This window comes from Hemiscyllium ocellatum, chromosome 5 (assembly GCF_020745735.1).
Source record: "Hemiscyllium ocellatum isolate sHemOce1 chromosome 5, sHemOce1.pat.X.cur, whole genome shotgun sequence".
NCBI lineage: Eukaryota > Metazoa > Chordata > Chondrichthyes > Orectolobiformes > Hemiscylliidae > Hemiscyllium > Hemiscyllium ocellatum.
The window spans coordinates 95,144,205-95,160,072 of NC_083405.1; the positions used below are offsets into that span (position 1 = coordinate 95,144,205).

At 38.3% G+C, this 15,868-nt stretch overlaps 1 protein-coding gene across 5 annotated transcripts in view; it reads left to right on the forward strand.

Moving 5' to 3' along the window:
• Positions 1-15,868, forward strand: part of si:ch211-285f17.1 (sickle tail protein) — a 689,517-nt gene that overhangs the window by 127,861 nt on the left and 545,788 nt on the right. For 2 of the 5 annotated variants that reach the window (XM_060824997.1, XM_060824999.1), the window contains exon 1: positions 2,001-2,275. The exons of 1 other annotated variant lie outside the window; for it this stretch is intronic. In XM_060824997.1, the coding sequence (XP_060680980.1) occupies positions 2,065-2,275 (211 nt within the window). In that variant the 5' untranslated portion in view covers positions 2,001-2,064. Of the gene's footprint in view, positions 1-1,987; positions 2,276-15,868 lie in introns of those variants that run through there. 2 more of the 5 variants (XM_060825002.1, XM_060825004.1) reach the window with 2 other exon arrangements.

Sequence of the window (15,868 nt, forward strand, 5' to 3'; positions counted from 1 at the left end):
GTATTCTTACATTTGTGGCTTTTTTAAAAAACCATTCTTCCCCTTTCAAGTTATGTTTTCTTAAAACTAAACAGGGAGTATAATTTTTTTTCTATATTGGACTTTAAGTTTACCTTCCACACCTCACAAAAGCAGTATTTCATATAAGGAGCTGAGATTGATGTATTTTAATGACTATAAATGAAAATTAGTCTCGAAACTTAGTTTTGAGATTTCAGTGAATTCAAAACACGTTGTGTGAATTATGATTTTCTTTGCTTCTGTTGCCCCATCATCTGAAACCAGCATTTCAGTCTGTACTGGATTGCTGAATCAATGCTAGTTACTTTAGGGTGGCACGGTGGCTAAGTGGTTAGCACTGCTACATCACAGTCCCAGGGATCCAGGTTCAATTCCCACATTGGGCAACTGTCTATGTGGAGTTTGCACATTCTCCCCGCATCTGCGTGGATTTCCTCTGGGTGCTCTGGTTTTCTCCCACAATCCAAAGACCCCCAGGTTGGGTGAATTGCCTGTAGTGTTAGGTGGATTAGTCAGGGGTAAATGTCGGGGAATGGGGTGCTCTGCAGAGGGTCGGTGTGGACTTGTTGGGCCAAAGGGCCTGTTTCCACACTGTGGGGAATCTAATCTAAAGCAAACTATTGGTGCAGTATTAAAATATAGAAGTTAAACATTAAAGTTGATGCAATGTTGTTATTCAAAAAACATGGATCGTTATTTTCCTCAAAAAAATCACAAATAATAAAACTCTCTCTACTGAAAGATGTTCATATAATATTTTATGTAACAATAGTTTTTATTTTATTTATGTGTTTCTGAAGCCTTGAAGTAAAAATTGACTATTGGAAACCAGATGGCACTCTGAAGCTATCTGGAAAGACACTGATGATGATGTTGGTTTTCAACAGTTTGCAATACAGTTTGCTGAACTACATTATTATGAAGCCCATCTTGTCACTGTGGTAATTTTGGACAATCATTCATTTTCCATGAATTTACAGCTGTTATTAATTTTACATATTATTAATAGATACAATATAGGTGTATGAAGTTGTGGCTTTATGATGAAACTGTTACTTTTGATGGTTTGACATTCCTTGTGTCAAAAGTTTAGAAATTCAGAGTGCTTGAATTGCCAGACAACTTAGTAAAGGCAGTTCCAGCCGAAGTATTCAAAAGGACGCTACATTTATCTGAAAAGAAAGAATGTTCAGGAATACAGGATGAAAGAAGGAGAATTATTCATTAGGAGAGCTGGTGCAGACTAGATGGGCTGAACTGCCTCCCTCTATGTGATAGCAATTCTGTAATTTTGCAACTTTCTTTAAGTATTCCAAGAGATTTTTGTGCCGCACAGCAGATCATTACGAAAATAATTGTGTGATCAGTAGAACAATTTTGATTCTTTGTCTTAAAAGTCTAACTGCATATAGTTTTGACTAAATGTTTTCAATTGATCTGGAATGACTAGTGTGGCTACATTCAGTAGCATTTGTGTGACTGTCAGCAAGTGAATCTTGACAGATGCAAGCATTTGATAATTATAGACTAAATCCTAACTGCCAATTACAGAAACAGAAGATATTTTGAACAACTTTGTCGCTGATTGTGAGAGCTGGACTGTCAAAATAAATGATGATCCATTGCTTTCTGACTTTACATCTGGTTTATTTTTCCTGTCGTACCTGAGGAGGCCGGTGAAGGTGAAATTTCTGGTATGCTTTGTTGCTGCCCAGTGTCTAGTCTCTACTTGTCGGAGGGTTTAATAATATCTGACAGAGCATCTGTTCGTGGTACGTGGTGAAACCCACCAACAGTAGACAAGTCATCGGCTTCATCTCAATACATCCACATTCCACAGGTCTGATAAACTGTCTGTGAAATCACACAGTGCCTTTTTGTTTCTATTAGTGATGTTGAACTGTTGCACTGCATTTCAGCTCAGTTGAACCATACACACTACGCTGATGGCTTGCATCTAGCAGATGCCTGCAGAATTTTTTTCTGGATGTAAAATTTGTATACAGAACATATTGAAGGAAAGAAGTAGTAGGACAGAGGACAATGTCCAAGTCATCACGACTGGCCAGACCTTCATCAGTCAGTACAACTTCTAAGCTATCTGCAATAAATAAAGAAGATTCCAGCTACAGATCAAAGACAGGCAGCTTGGGTGAAAAGCTGCAGAGGACGGGGAGTGAAGGTACCCTGAATAAAGCACAGCAAGTGCAAGTAACACATGTTACTGCACAGAAGAAAAGTTGCATTCTAAAAGGTAGAATTGTTGAAATGGAAGGAAGGAGAGAATGAGGTCATTTTCAGAATTACCTTTTGAAGATGATTAAAGATATTTAGAAGTTAATATTTAAGATAAGTTAATTTCTGTGGAACTAGATGAAAATGCCAGTGAATAGACATAGTCAAACTGTATTAATATAATTGAATTTTGCAGTAAATGAATATTAATTGATGTAAGTATACATCATAATTCATTAAGAGGTTCAACTGCAATACGTCTTAATAATATTTACGAAGTAAACTGGATAATTTGGAAATTCTTCCCTTTCACACAGTTGTTTGACAGCAGTCTTTGATAGAGTTGATTGTGTGAGTATAAGGAATTGATCAGAATTATTGATCATTTATTTATAACTACATAGAATGACAGTGGATTTTCTATTAACTTGTATTGAAAGACTGGCGATTTTCTTTGTTGAATAGACCCACTACAAATGTAAAATGTATTTCACAACACTGAGGAATGCTAGCATGCTGCAACATATTTTAGTAACTCAATATTTTAAACTTGCTGTTATAAGGAATCTAGGCAAGTGCCCTATGCTGCTTGTTTAATGAAGTGTTTTTTACATAGGTTTTTATCTTTGAAACTTTAAAGGCGAAAAGATAATTCTGTTCTTTCACAAAAAATATTTTTAGATTGAACAGAGAAGTTATTTAATTATACCTTTCACTTTGAGATTCATTTATGAGTTATTGCTGAATCATCAAATGGCTCTTTGGATCTTTTTCATTTTTGGTGGCATGTTAATAAGTACTTCCAAATAGTTTTCCATCAATTTAACAATGATAAGTTATTAAGTATAAAATTAAATTTAAAGTATGTTTATCTAAACTTTGTTACTTTCAGTGGATTTTAAATATGTTTCACCTATGCCCTGTTTCCACATGCACCTCATAATTGATTGCAGTTGCACAAGTTGATCCAAGAGTAGTTTGAAATTAAACATACTCTTGCATATAACTTAAATGCATACTGAATGGTTAAAATGTATGAAGTCGTTATCGTCTAGGGGTATTTTAAACTTGCTGTGACTATCTTAGATGAATGCTTTCAGCAATATTCAATCATTTTATGGAACAATTTCTACTGTACGAAGCAATTGGTCCATCACAATCCATCGGTTTTAAAATGAAAATTGCCCAAACTGTTTGTTGAAAGATCTAACAAAGAGCCAGGCTTGTAATGCTGAAAAGTTCCAACGCTGAAATCTTTGAAAAACAGCACCCACTTTCATTTATTTATTAACTTTGAGGGCATTGTGTGTTAAAAGTGTTTATAGATTTATAAGGAAAAGAGGTAATGAAGATCTATTAAAAATGTCTCTTTTAAGCCGGTACAGCAGGTTCAGGAAATGAAGATGTTTAGTAGCTCCGAGGCAAGGAGGCATTTAAGATTAAAGTAACCTCAAACTTCGTGGCAACAAATGAACCTAATGTGGGGCAATACGAACAGAATGGATGAGCATGTTGAACTGGGATAGAAAAAGAGTAATCAAGTTTTAAAATAGTTGAAGAGTGCAGAAGATTGACGCTATGATCTGAACAACTGAAATCAGATTAAAGAAATGGTAGTTAGTTAGATAGTGTATTGCTTGCTGTTTAACACCTTAAATATTTTAGAAGGGTGAGGAGTTCCATACTTATCAGGCTCTACCCTACGGCAGAGTAGAAAATGCTGTGATGAGTCGTGATTCTGTTATAGCAAGAATATGAAGAATGAGATAATGATTTATTTATTGTCACATATATTTCAAAAATACAGTGAAAAGTGTATTGTTGCCACAATCTGATGCCATTTTGAAATGCAATAAAGATAAAAAGATATGATTTCACAGTCCAAAAATGTGCAAGTCAGGTGAATTGACCATATTAAAAATTGCCCATAGCATTAGATGCATTGGTCAGAGGGAAATGGGCCTGGGTGGATGACTCTTTGGAGGGTCGGTGTGGACTTGTTGGGCTGAAGGGCCTGTTTCCACACTGTAGGGTATCTAATCAAATCTAATGGCTCAAGGGCTTTTACAAGGTCTCTGCAAGCTGTTCTGGTCCTTAAGGAGTCCCCACTCCAGGAACTGCAACACTTTGGGCCTATGCTGCATGAGGTCCATGCTCTGGGCATCACCAGGATTCCGGGTCCACACTGCTGATGCTGCAGCCACTGCCCCACCAATACCACTGCAGCCTCGAAGACGATGAAGAAATGAAAAAGAAAAGTATAAACACAAAAGCTACAGGGAGAAACCGATGCTGCTGGCCTGGAGTGATGGGTTCTGATGACCCCTACCTTCCATGCTGGTACCATCTTAGAAATTGAAAAGCGGAGGAGTATGTGGAATGGATGTTTGCAACTTGGAAAAAAAACATAAACTTAAGATGTGCATAAATGAGACTTTTGCAAAGTAGTGAAACTTGAGACCAGAGATTGAGTAAGAAAGCAATTGCATGATGGGTTTGAATTTTAATCCTATCATAAGCTTCACTGACCTGACATGAAGATTGAGAGCTTGAATGGAATTGTGCTTTTAACCATGAAGTTTCACAGCATTTGTAAAATTCATGAATGTGATGTCAGTGCACTGGCTGTTAACCATCCCTAATTCCCATCAAACTGAATAGCTTGCTAGGCCATCTCAGTGGACAGTTAAGAGATAACCAAAATGGATATGCATATGGCAACACATATAGGCCAGACCAGGTAAGGATGGAAGGTTTTCTTCCTTATTGGACATTAATCAACTCAATGGGTTTTTAGCGACGTCAATGTGTGGTAGCCATTGGTAGCTTTTTGAATTGTAGATTTGGATCCATGTTCCCAGAACATATGTGTTCTTTGGGTGGAATTTAGTTGCAGTTTAAAACTGGAAGACTACAGAACAGATGAATTAGGAACAGAAATGGGCTATTTGGTTCTTCATGCCTGCTCCACCATTCAATAAGATCATGGCAGATTTTGTTTGTGTTCCAAATTCCACAATCTACAGCCCCGATTAATTTTTTTCTTCCCTTATCATACCAAGATTCTATCTATTCCTGCCTTCAGAAAGAAAGACTCTTAATCCTGTTAGGGTGAAAAGCAAGGCTGATAGGTGTAGGGAATGCTAGATGACCAGAGAAGTTGAGGTTTTTGTCAAGAAAAAGAAGGAAGCATATGTCAGATATAGGCAGCAGAGATCGAGTGAATCCTTAAAATATAAAGGCAGGAGGGGTATACTTAAGAGGGAAATCAGGAGGGCCAAAAGGGGACATGAGATAGCTTTGGCAAATAGGGTTAAGGAGAATCTAAGGGGATTCCAAAAATACATTAAGGACAAAAGAGTAACTAGGGAGAGAATAGGACCCCTCAAAGATCTGCAAGGCAGCGTATGTGTAGAACTGCGGGAGATATTAAGGAGTATTTTGCATCAGTGTTTACAGTGGAGAAGGACATGAAAGATACAGAACATGAGAAAATAGATGGTGATGTCTTGAAAAGTGTCCATATTATAGAGGAGGGGGTGCTGGATGTCTTGAAACTCACAAAGATGGATAAATCTCAGGACCCGATTGGGTGTACCCTAGAACTCTGTGGGAAGCTAGGGAAATGATTGCTAGGCCCCTTGTTGAGATATTTGGGTCATCGATAGTCGCAGGTAAGATGCCGGAAGACTGGAGGTTAGCTAATGTTGTGCCACTACTTAAGAAAGATTTAGGGAAAAGCCAGAGAACTGTAGGCTGGTAGTCCTGACGTTTGTGATGGGCAGGTTGGTGGAGAGAATCCTGAGGGACAGGATGTACAAATATTTGGATAGGTAGGGACTGATTAGGAATAGTCAGCATGGCTTTGTGCATGGGAAGTCACATCTCATAAATTTGATTGAGAGTTTTTGAAGAAGTAACAAAAAGGATTGATGAAGTCAGAGCAGTAGACGTGATCTATGTGGACTTCAGTAAGATGTTCGACAAAGTTCCTCATGGTAGACTGGTTAGCGAGGTTAGATCACATGGAATACAGGGAAAAGTAGCCATTTGGATACAGAACTGGCTCAAAGGTAGAAGACAGAGGGTGGTGGTGGAGGATTACCGGTCAGTCTGAAGGCCTGTGACCAATGGTGTGCCACAAAGATTGCTGCTCAGTTTATTGCTTTTCATCATTTATATAAATGATTTGAAAGAGAACATAGGAGGTATAGGTAGTAGGTTTGCAGATGACACCAAAATTAGAGGTGTAGTGGACAGCAAAGAAGGTTACCTCAGTATAATGGGATCTTACTCAAATGGGCCAATGGGTCGAGGAGTTGCAGATGGAGTTTAACCTAGAATAATATGAGGTGCTGCACTTTCAAAAGGCAAATCAGGGCAGGACTTATACACTTAATGATAAGGTACTGGGAAATGTTGCTGTACAAACCTTGGAGTGCAGGTTCATAGTTCCTTGAAAGTGGAGTCACAGGTAGATAGGATAATGAAGAAGGCTTTTAGTACGCTTTCCTTTATTGGTCAGAGCAATGAATGTAGGCATTGGGAGGTCACGTTACAGCTGTACAGGACATTGGATGGACCATTTTGGAATATTGCATGCAATTCTTGTCTCTCTGCTCTCAGAAGGATATTATGAAACTTGAAAGGGTTCAGAAAGATTTACAAGAATGTTTCTGAAAATGTGTTGCTGGAAAAGCACAGCAGGTCAGGCAGCATCAAAGGAACAGGAAATTCGACGTTTCGGGCACATTCCCTTCATCAGGGCTTGTGCCCGAAACGTCGAATTTCCTGTTCCTTTGATGCTGCCTGACCTGCTGCGCTTTTCCAGCAACATATTTTCAGCTCTGATCTGCAGCATCTGCAGACCTCACTTTTTCCTTTACAAGAATGTTACCAGGGTTTGAGCTGTATGGAGAGGCTGAATAGGCTGGGACTGTTTTCCCTGGAATGTCAGAAACTGAGGGGTGACCTTAGAGGTTTATAAAATCATGATTGGCATGAATAGGGTAAATAGGCAAGATAATTTCCCTGGGGTGGGAGAGTCCAGAACTAGAGGGCATAGGTTTAGAGTGAGAGGGGAAAGATTTTAAAATAACCTAAAGGGCAGCTTTTTCGCATAGAGGGTGATATATGTCTGGAGTGAGCTGCCACAGGAAGTGGAGGAGGCTGGTGCAATTACAACATTTAAAAGGCATCTGGATGCGTGCATGAGTGGAATGGGTTTGAAGGGATATGGGCCAAGTGCTGGCAAATGGGACCAGATTAATTTTGGATATCTGGTCGGCATGGACAAGTTGGACTGAATGGTTTCTTTCCATGTTGTACATCTCTATGACTCTATAACATTATTCTGGGATTTTGGCTTATTCGTCCAGCGGCATTACCACTATGCTACTACCTCTGATCTATAACTGATGTAGAAGAATGTGGTGCTGAAAAAGCACAGCTGGTCAAGCACATCAGAAGAGCAGGAGAATTGATGTTTTGGGCATAAGCTCTTCATCAGGAATGAGGCTTACGCTCAAAGCATAGACTCTCCTGCTCCTCAGATGCTGCCTGTCTGGCCGTGCTTTTCCAGCACCACACTCTTCGACTCCGGTCTCCAGCATCTGTCATCCTCATTTTCTCCTATAACTGGGGTAGCTTTATAGATAATGGAGAGTTTGAAGATTGATTTGAGGGTACAGGAATAGAAGGACTAAGAATAATAAATGAAGGAGTAGTGGTGGAATCACCAACTGAAAATGGATTTTACAACTACCAAATGTGTGAGGCAGCGAGAAGATCATAATGTGGCAATTTCCCTTTTGCTTATAAGAAGAATAGGTCTTTCAAGCATTAAGGACATGTGATTTGAAAGAAGGTCATGGATTTTAAAACAAAATGGGACCAGATAATGAATAAAGTTTGTCATTTATACAAAGGAGATACAGTCATGAAATTTCAGAAGTTCGTGGAAAGAGGGAAGGATGATGGGTCAGGTGTTCAGTCATGTCATTTTGATGCTGTACAAGTTCTTCATAGTCTTGGACAAATATCACAGAAAATGTAAGTTCAAATCCCATTTTTAGAGAACTTGAATTCCATTTTGAAATGTAATATATGATTTAAGCCTACAGATGTCCCAAAGAATATAAAGCAAGGTTTTGTTATTCCACTTGAATCATAATTTCCCTTCATGCTTGGAAAGAAAAGGCTAAGCTAGGAAAACAGAGAACCTTTATGGAATTAAGCCTGTAGTTTCCATCTGGTTGAAGAAGTCATCTATCTGCTCTCCCACTCTCCATGAATCTTCTTGTTGTAAAGATGCCTATTTTTGTTCCACAGGGTCTGCTTTCCTGCTCAAACCTCCTTGCTCTGTGCCCTTTCTAACTGTTACAAGTTACTGCTGGAAACCCTAAAACAAAATGAAGCAAACCCTGGTACCAAAAGTTACTCCGCAGTTGTCCGAGTGTAATTCGTGAAACAACTTTTTTAAAATGTGTGTTAGACATGGAAACCTACAGCTTGTCTTATCTCGTACATGTGTGGCTCCATCCTGGTTGATTCTAAATTAAAACAACAAGATATGACACTTATATAGTGTCTTTAATGTTCCAAAGTAAAACCTTCAAACGTAATTCACAGGAGTGTTACGAATGTTTGATATGGATGAATACATGCTAGTTTTTATGTAAAGTTAATTCATGAGCTGTAGGTATCATTTAAAAAAAAAGAAACCCAGCTGGATATGGAAATGTTAGAGCTGATTTGGGAAAGAGGGTTGTATTTAAGATCCTTGAAAAAAAGGAAGAGATATTGAGAGAGGGAATTCCAGGCGTTAGGTTCCTTGGTAACTGAAAGCAAATTAAAGTTGGGGATGCTGACCTTGCCAATGATACCTACAGCTCATGAATTAATTTTACATAAAAACTAGCATGTATTCATCCATATCAAACTGCAAAGAGTTAACTCCATCTGTGAACACCTATAAGCACAGACCTCCTTGGTTCAAAATGAACAGCTAGACTCCAAAAACATGATTATTTGTTGTGCAGGCACAACAACGGAAACTTTGAGTGGAAAATAGATAATTGGGCAGCATATAATAACATTAAGGGGAAATGTATGTGCCAAGTTTTATAATGTGGAAGACTCACAGGCATGAGAGATCAGAGAAAAAATGGGCAACACAGGTAGTAAGATAAGCAGTGCTGAAAGATGTGCTGCTAATCATTCCTGCCATGCAAGAACATTGAAGCTAATGAATAATTTGAGCGTTAACAACCACTTTCAGAATTTCAGCAACTATTGAGAAAGCTAAAGAATACTCCTGTGTGTGTGCAGCCATCATGTCTTATCGTTTCATTAAGCAACTTGTCTTCAGTTCTGTTCCTGCAGTCCTATCTATTTTTATTGAGATAACATAATCATGCCATGCTATTTTCTTGAGCTAAGGGAGGGTTGACAGCATGGTATTCCTGTCTACAAAGGCAGAAGGAATGATTTGCTAAAAAGTAAATTCAGTCAGCTGATAAGTTGAACGTTTTTATAGCTAAGATGTAGAGGTTTGGATTTACAGATTAAACCACATCAAATTAGAAGTAGAAAACCTAAAGAGTAATGTGAAACTCCAATAATCTATGCTTATATTCCCTAGCTACAGCCTTGCTGTCAAACAATAAGCATATAACAAGACTGATTTTCTTCAGAAATTGTAGATATTTTCAAGTCAACCTGTTCAAAAATGTTATTAAACATCTTGAAGATTTATTGGGACGTGATTTGGAGATGCTGGTGTTGGACTGGGGTGTACAAAGTTAAAATCATACAACACCAAGTTATAGTCCAACAGGTTTAATTGGAAGCACACTAGCTTTCAGAGCGCCACTCCTTCATCAGGTGATAGTGGAGGACACAATTGTAAGGCACAAAATTTTATAGCAAAAATTTACAGTGTGATGTAACTGAAATTATACATTGAAAAATACCTTGATTGTCTGTTGAGTCTTTCATCTGTTTGAATACCATGATAGTTTTACTTCTTTCACGTGTAAATCTCAAAACCTTTCTTTAAAAGTTGCATTCTCAGGTTAGCTGTAACAATTGGTGTTAGCTAGACAATATGTTGAAGGTGTTAGCCCCCTGTGTTCTCTGTCTATGCTATGGCATTTAGATTGATTCTAATCTAAAAAATGAGATAACAAAGTTTTACATGACTTCATGCAGTTTTTGAGCAAAGTACAATGTAACTCTGCAAGTACAAATTCACCCCACAAAATATATGTGTGCATGCGGGTCTTTGTGTCTGCTTGTGTGTGTGTCTATCTGGGTTGGGGGGGTTGTGAGTGTGAGAGAGAGTGTATGTGTGTGTAGTGAGTGTAGAGTGTCTTAAGTCTGTGAGGGGGTGCACATGTGAGTGTGAGAGTGTGTGTCTGGGAAGGTGGATTGTGAGTGAGAGTGTATATGTGTGTGCATGAGTGTAAAGTGGTCAAAGTCTCTGAGTGTGTGTGTGTGTGTGTGTGTGTGTGTGTATAGGAGTGTCTGTGTGTGTGTGTATATTGCAATGGTGGTCACCTGTAGTATGACATGGACCCAAGGTCCCGGTTGAGGCCCTCCCTATGGGTATGGAACTTAGCTATCAGCCTCTGCTCGGCCACTTTTCACTGCTGCCTGTCCCAAAGTTTGCCTTGGAGGATGGTCACCCGAAGGTCAGAAATCAAATGTCCTGGACCGCTGAAGTGTTCCCCAATTGGGAGGGAACACTCCTGTATGTTGATTGTTGTGCGGTGCCCATTCATCCATTGCCAAAGCCTTTGCTGGGTTTCCCCAATGTACCATGCCTCAGGGCATCCTTGCCTGCAACGTATAAGATAGACAACGTTGGCTGAGTTGCATGAGTACCTGCCTCGTACATGGTGGGAGTTGTCCCCATGTTTAATGGTGGTATCCATGTCCACACTTTGACTCATCTTGCAGCACCTACCGTGACAGGATTGTTTGGAGCTGTCCTGAAAGCTGGGCAGCTTGCTACGCACAATGATTTGTTTGAAGTTTGGCAGTTGTTTAAAGGCAAGCAGTGGAGGTGTGGGCAATGTCTTGGCAAGACTTAGACCACTTTACACTCATACACACACATATACACTCTCTCTCACAGACACTCACAATCCCCCATCCCAGACACACACACACACTCCCACACTCACACATGTACCCCCTCACAGACTTAAGACACTACACTCACTACACACACATATGCACTTTCTCTCACACTGTCAATCCCCAACCCAGACAGACAGGCACACACACAGACATACACAAAGACCCGCATGCACACATTTATTTTATGGGGTGAATTTGTACTTGCGGAGTTACATTGTACTTTGCTCAAAACTGCATGAATTCATGTAAAACTCTGTTATCTCACTTTTTAGATTAGAATCAATCTAAATGCCATAGCATAGACAAAGAACACATGGAGCTAACACCTTCAACATATTGTCTAGCTAACACCAATTGTTACAGCTAACCTGAGAATGCAACTTTTAAAGAAAGGTTTTGTGATTTACACATGAAAGAAGTGAAACTATCATGGTATTCAAACAGATGAAAGACTCAACAGACAATCAAGATATTTTTCATTGTATGATTTCAATTACATCAGACTGTAAATTTTTGCTATAAAATTCTGTGCATTACAATTGTGTCCTCCACTATCACCTGATGAAGGAGCGGCGCTCTGAAAGCTAGTGTGCTTCCAATTAAACCTGTTGGTTTATTAGAACAACTGTGACCACAGTCATGATAGTTTAACCAAGATTGTGTTATAAGTCTTTTTTTTGTAATCCTCAAATATGTGAAAACCAAGGTAGTTTTGTAAGCAAAGGTATTTGTTTTGCTATTTTTGAGTGAGGTTTTACAGATTGGAATGTACTTTTTGATTTTGATTTCGGGTTAACGATATTATTTCCCTCCTTTTCCCTCTCCTTCCTTTTCCCTCTTCTTAAAATTCTTGATATTTTGAAGTGTGGTTTGACATGTTTTTCAACATCCCAGCACAAGAATTACACTGGCTAGGGGCATGTTATAGAAATTTGATCATTTGCTGCCACGAAATTTCCATCCTTTAGAATTAACAAACAGAAAAATATTTACAGCTTGTGCCTGCATTTCAAATGTTGATTCTGGTAAATATGGTCTTGCACTTGGCCTTTGAAATCTTACTGCGGTGAGTGTTTTCAAAACATAACCAGAGGAGCTTTGTTTAAAAGACTACATTGAGCACTGCTCACTAAAAATAGAAGGTACTTGACCTGTAAATGTACAGCAGTCAATTATGTAGTATTAATAGCAAAAGATGTTGGAGTGTGCAAATAATGGAAATAACACAAGTTGAACATTAGAAAGCTTGAGTAATAAGGAAAATCAGATGGATTCCATTTACTCAAAAAGGATTATTTATTGAATACATTGAATGTCATTGAAGCAGATGATATAAATAATTTGAGCTGATTAATTCTCATATCATATTGAGAAGTAACGTTTTATCATGCTTTGCACATTTATAGTGAATTTGAAAACATGCTTGGCAAACATTTATTAATACAGCATAATTTTTTGCATTTGCTAAACTATCTCCAATGCAACCATATCCCTAAGTAAAGAATATTTCAAGACTGTATGCAGTACCTTGCTGTTGCTTCACCAATGGCCTATACTGTTTTAGCAAGAGCAGTACTTATTTTTACATTCTATCCATATTGCAATAGAAGCTGGCAATCCCATTTGCCTTCATAATTATTGCTGTATCAGCATGCTAATGTCTTGTGATTTGTGGCTGAGGACTCCCAGATTTCTCTCCAGTGTGGCATTCTGCAGTATCTCACTACCTGAATAATCTGCTTTTCTACTATTCCCTCTGACCTCATGGTTTCTCACATTAACCTTCATCTGCCAAATTTCTGTCAACTCGCTTAAACTATCTATATCTTTGTGCAAGCATGTCCTTCTACATCTGGTTCCCATTCATTCACCCTGCCAGTTGTAATCTCTAAGAGCTCTAATAAATTGCTGTTTCATAAAACCATGTTGACTCTGCTTGATCATATAATGATTTTCAAAATATCCTGTGACTATTCTTAAAAATTGATTCTAACAGTTATTCAGATGTTAGGTTAGCTGCCCTTGGTTTCCTTCTTTCTGTCTTTCTCCCTTCTTTAAATAGTGGTGTTACACTTGTGGTTTTCCAATTTGTTGGAATCTTTCCTGAATCATCTTTTTATTGTTCCATCCATTAATGCCCAAGATTAATGATACAGGAATGGCCTTTATAGTCAGCTCTGTTTTTTTTCTTGCAGTGCTGTCCTTTACCCTTCAAGATCTATATATATGTTGTATTTATTTTATTACTACACAGCATATCATACCCACCTAGTGTGTAACTGCTGGATATAAGTGTATACAATTTTGTGTGTGTGAGGAAGGAATAGAGGTGGATGATTTTACAGCAGTAGAATAGATCATCTTTCTGATAGATATTATAGTTAATATTAAAGTTATCATTATTACCGATGTTAATATTAAAGTTATCGATATTACAGATGTTAAAGGAATTTAAGTGCTTAAGAAGATTATCTTCTTTTGTTTCTGTTCCTTTACGCAATATGTGTATCTCTGTCAAGGCTGACAATTTTCACCCATTCTTAATTGCTCTTGAAAAAATAGTGGCGAGTTCCATCATGACCTATTGTTGGTGTCGGTACACCCACAATGCTGTTAGTGAGGACATTTGAGGTTTTGAACTCCGGAACTGTGAAGGAATGGTGATTTATTTCCCAGTTCAGTCTTGGAGGAGAACATACAGGATGTGGTAATCCTGTCTGTGGATCTTGGCCTAGATGGGTGCTTCCAAAGAAGCCTTTGGTGATTTGCCGCATTCATGCTATATATGGTAAGCATTGTTGCCACTGTGAACTGGTTGTGAAGTGATTAGATTTTTAAAATGGTGTACAAGTGAGGTGCTTTGTGCTGGATGGTGTCTGACTCCTTGATCATGAATAAATTATCTCAGCTTTGAAGTGGGATGATCTGAAAGCATTTATAAGGAAAATGCTGACTATTGAAATGTAAAACAAACATGCTTTTAGTGATCTTGTGCAATGGACATTAGTTGTCAGTGTTCCAGAGTTGCCATTTTAGGAAGAGACGAAAGTACATTTGAAGGTACTGTGAACAATGCTTTAAAAAAGCAATGGACAAAATTATGTACATTAAGCTAAGATAGTTGTCTGCTGCTGTATGGTTGGGAGCGGAACACAAAGGCTAAAAGGACGGGTTGGCAATTGACTAGTTAGGGCTGGACAAAGACAAAGATGAATCATGTTATTATTACTGCACAGATGAGGGACTTCAATTCATCATGACCCCAAATAAGAAGGCAGGAACTGGTTCCCTTTCTTTATTTTTCCCTCTCTTTTCAATCACAATAAAGTCAACTTAAAGCAAAGGATCCCTTCCCCTATGGATACCTTTCACAATTAAAATATACAGTATTCGTTTTAAAAAAGACAATTTAACCCGGTTTTCCTGAGTTAGAGCATCAGTGAGTTTATGCACAAAACGTGAGGAAATGTAAGATTTGATATGCACAAATTGCAAATGAGAAGTGAGTAAAAATATAATTGCTAAAAATGATTACACATCAATCCTTGGTTTGTTCATGTGGAGGAGATGGTGAAATGTTACTGCCGTTAAGTTGGATGCTTGGGTTGTGTTGTCTCTGGTAGTTAACCAGCTGGTCTAGAAATTTTGGGTTCTCAGTGTGATGTTCCATGGTCTCTTTCAAAGCTAAGTGTAATCCACAAAGGAATTTTTCAGGTAATCACTGCATTTTATCCTCAGCCATTTTTGGTTTGAAAGTTCCTTTTAAAAGCAAATTAAAATAGCATATTTTACTGAAGTTCAATATGCCTGTCAATAATTCAGAGCTGTGATCCATTATCATGATGAGCTACAATTTGTTGGCTTATGTTTGGAACATGTGAATCCAGGTGAAAGAGATGGTTTTGCAGGATGTGGTCAAGAAATCCAATTAGTTGTCCTCAACTCTGTAGCAAAGTCGATACCACACTTGGTACCAGATGTGACAGTATAAGAAGCAAAATATGGGTGATGGGGGATTGAGGTTGTAGATACCAGTTACCATTATAGTTTTGTTGCCATTGATGATTTTGTCATAACATTTATTACATAAACTCAATTGGAAAGATAAGCTCATATGAAAAGAGGGACCAGCCAGTGAGGAAGAGAAACCTGAAACGCAAAATATAAAGAACAGTACAGCAAGATGACATCAACATATGATACCTCCTAAGCTAAAAACTTTTGCCTCTACGCGGTGCATATCCCACTAAACCCTGCTTATTCATGTTTCTGTTGAGATGCCTCTTTTGTATCTGCTTCCACCACCATCTCTAGCAGCACATTCCAGGCACTTAGCACCCACTGAGTAAAAATCCATGCCTCTCACATCTTCTTTAAATTTATTCCCTTTTACCTTAAATCTATATCACCAAGTACTTGATATTTCTACACTGGGAAAAAGTCTGATGCTATCTATTCTATCCATGCC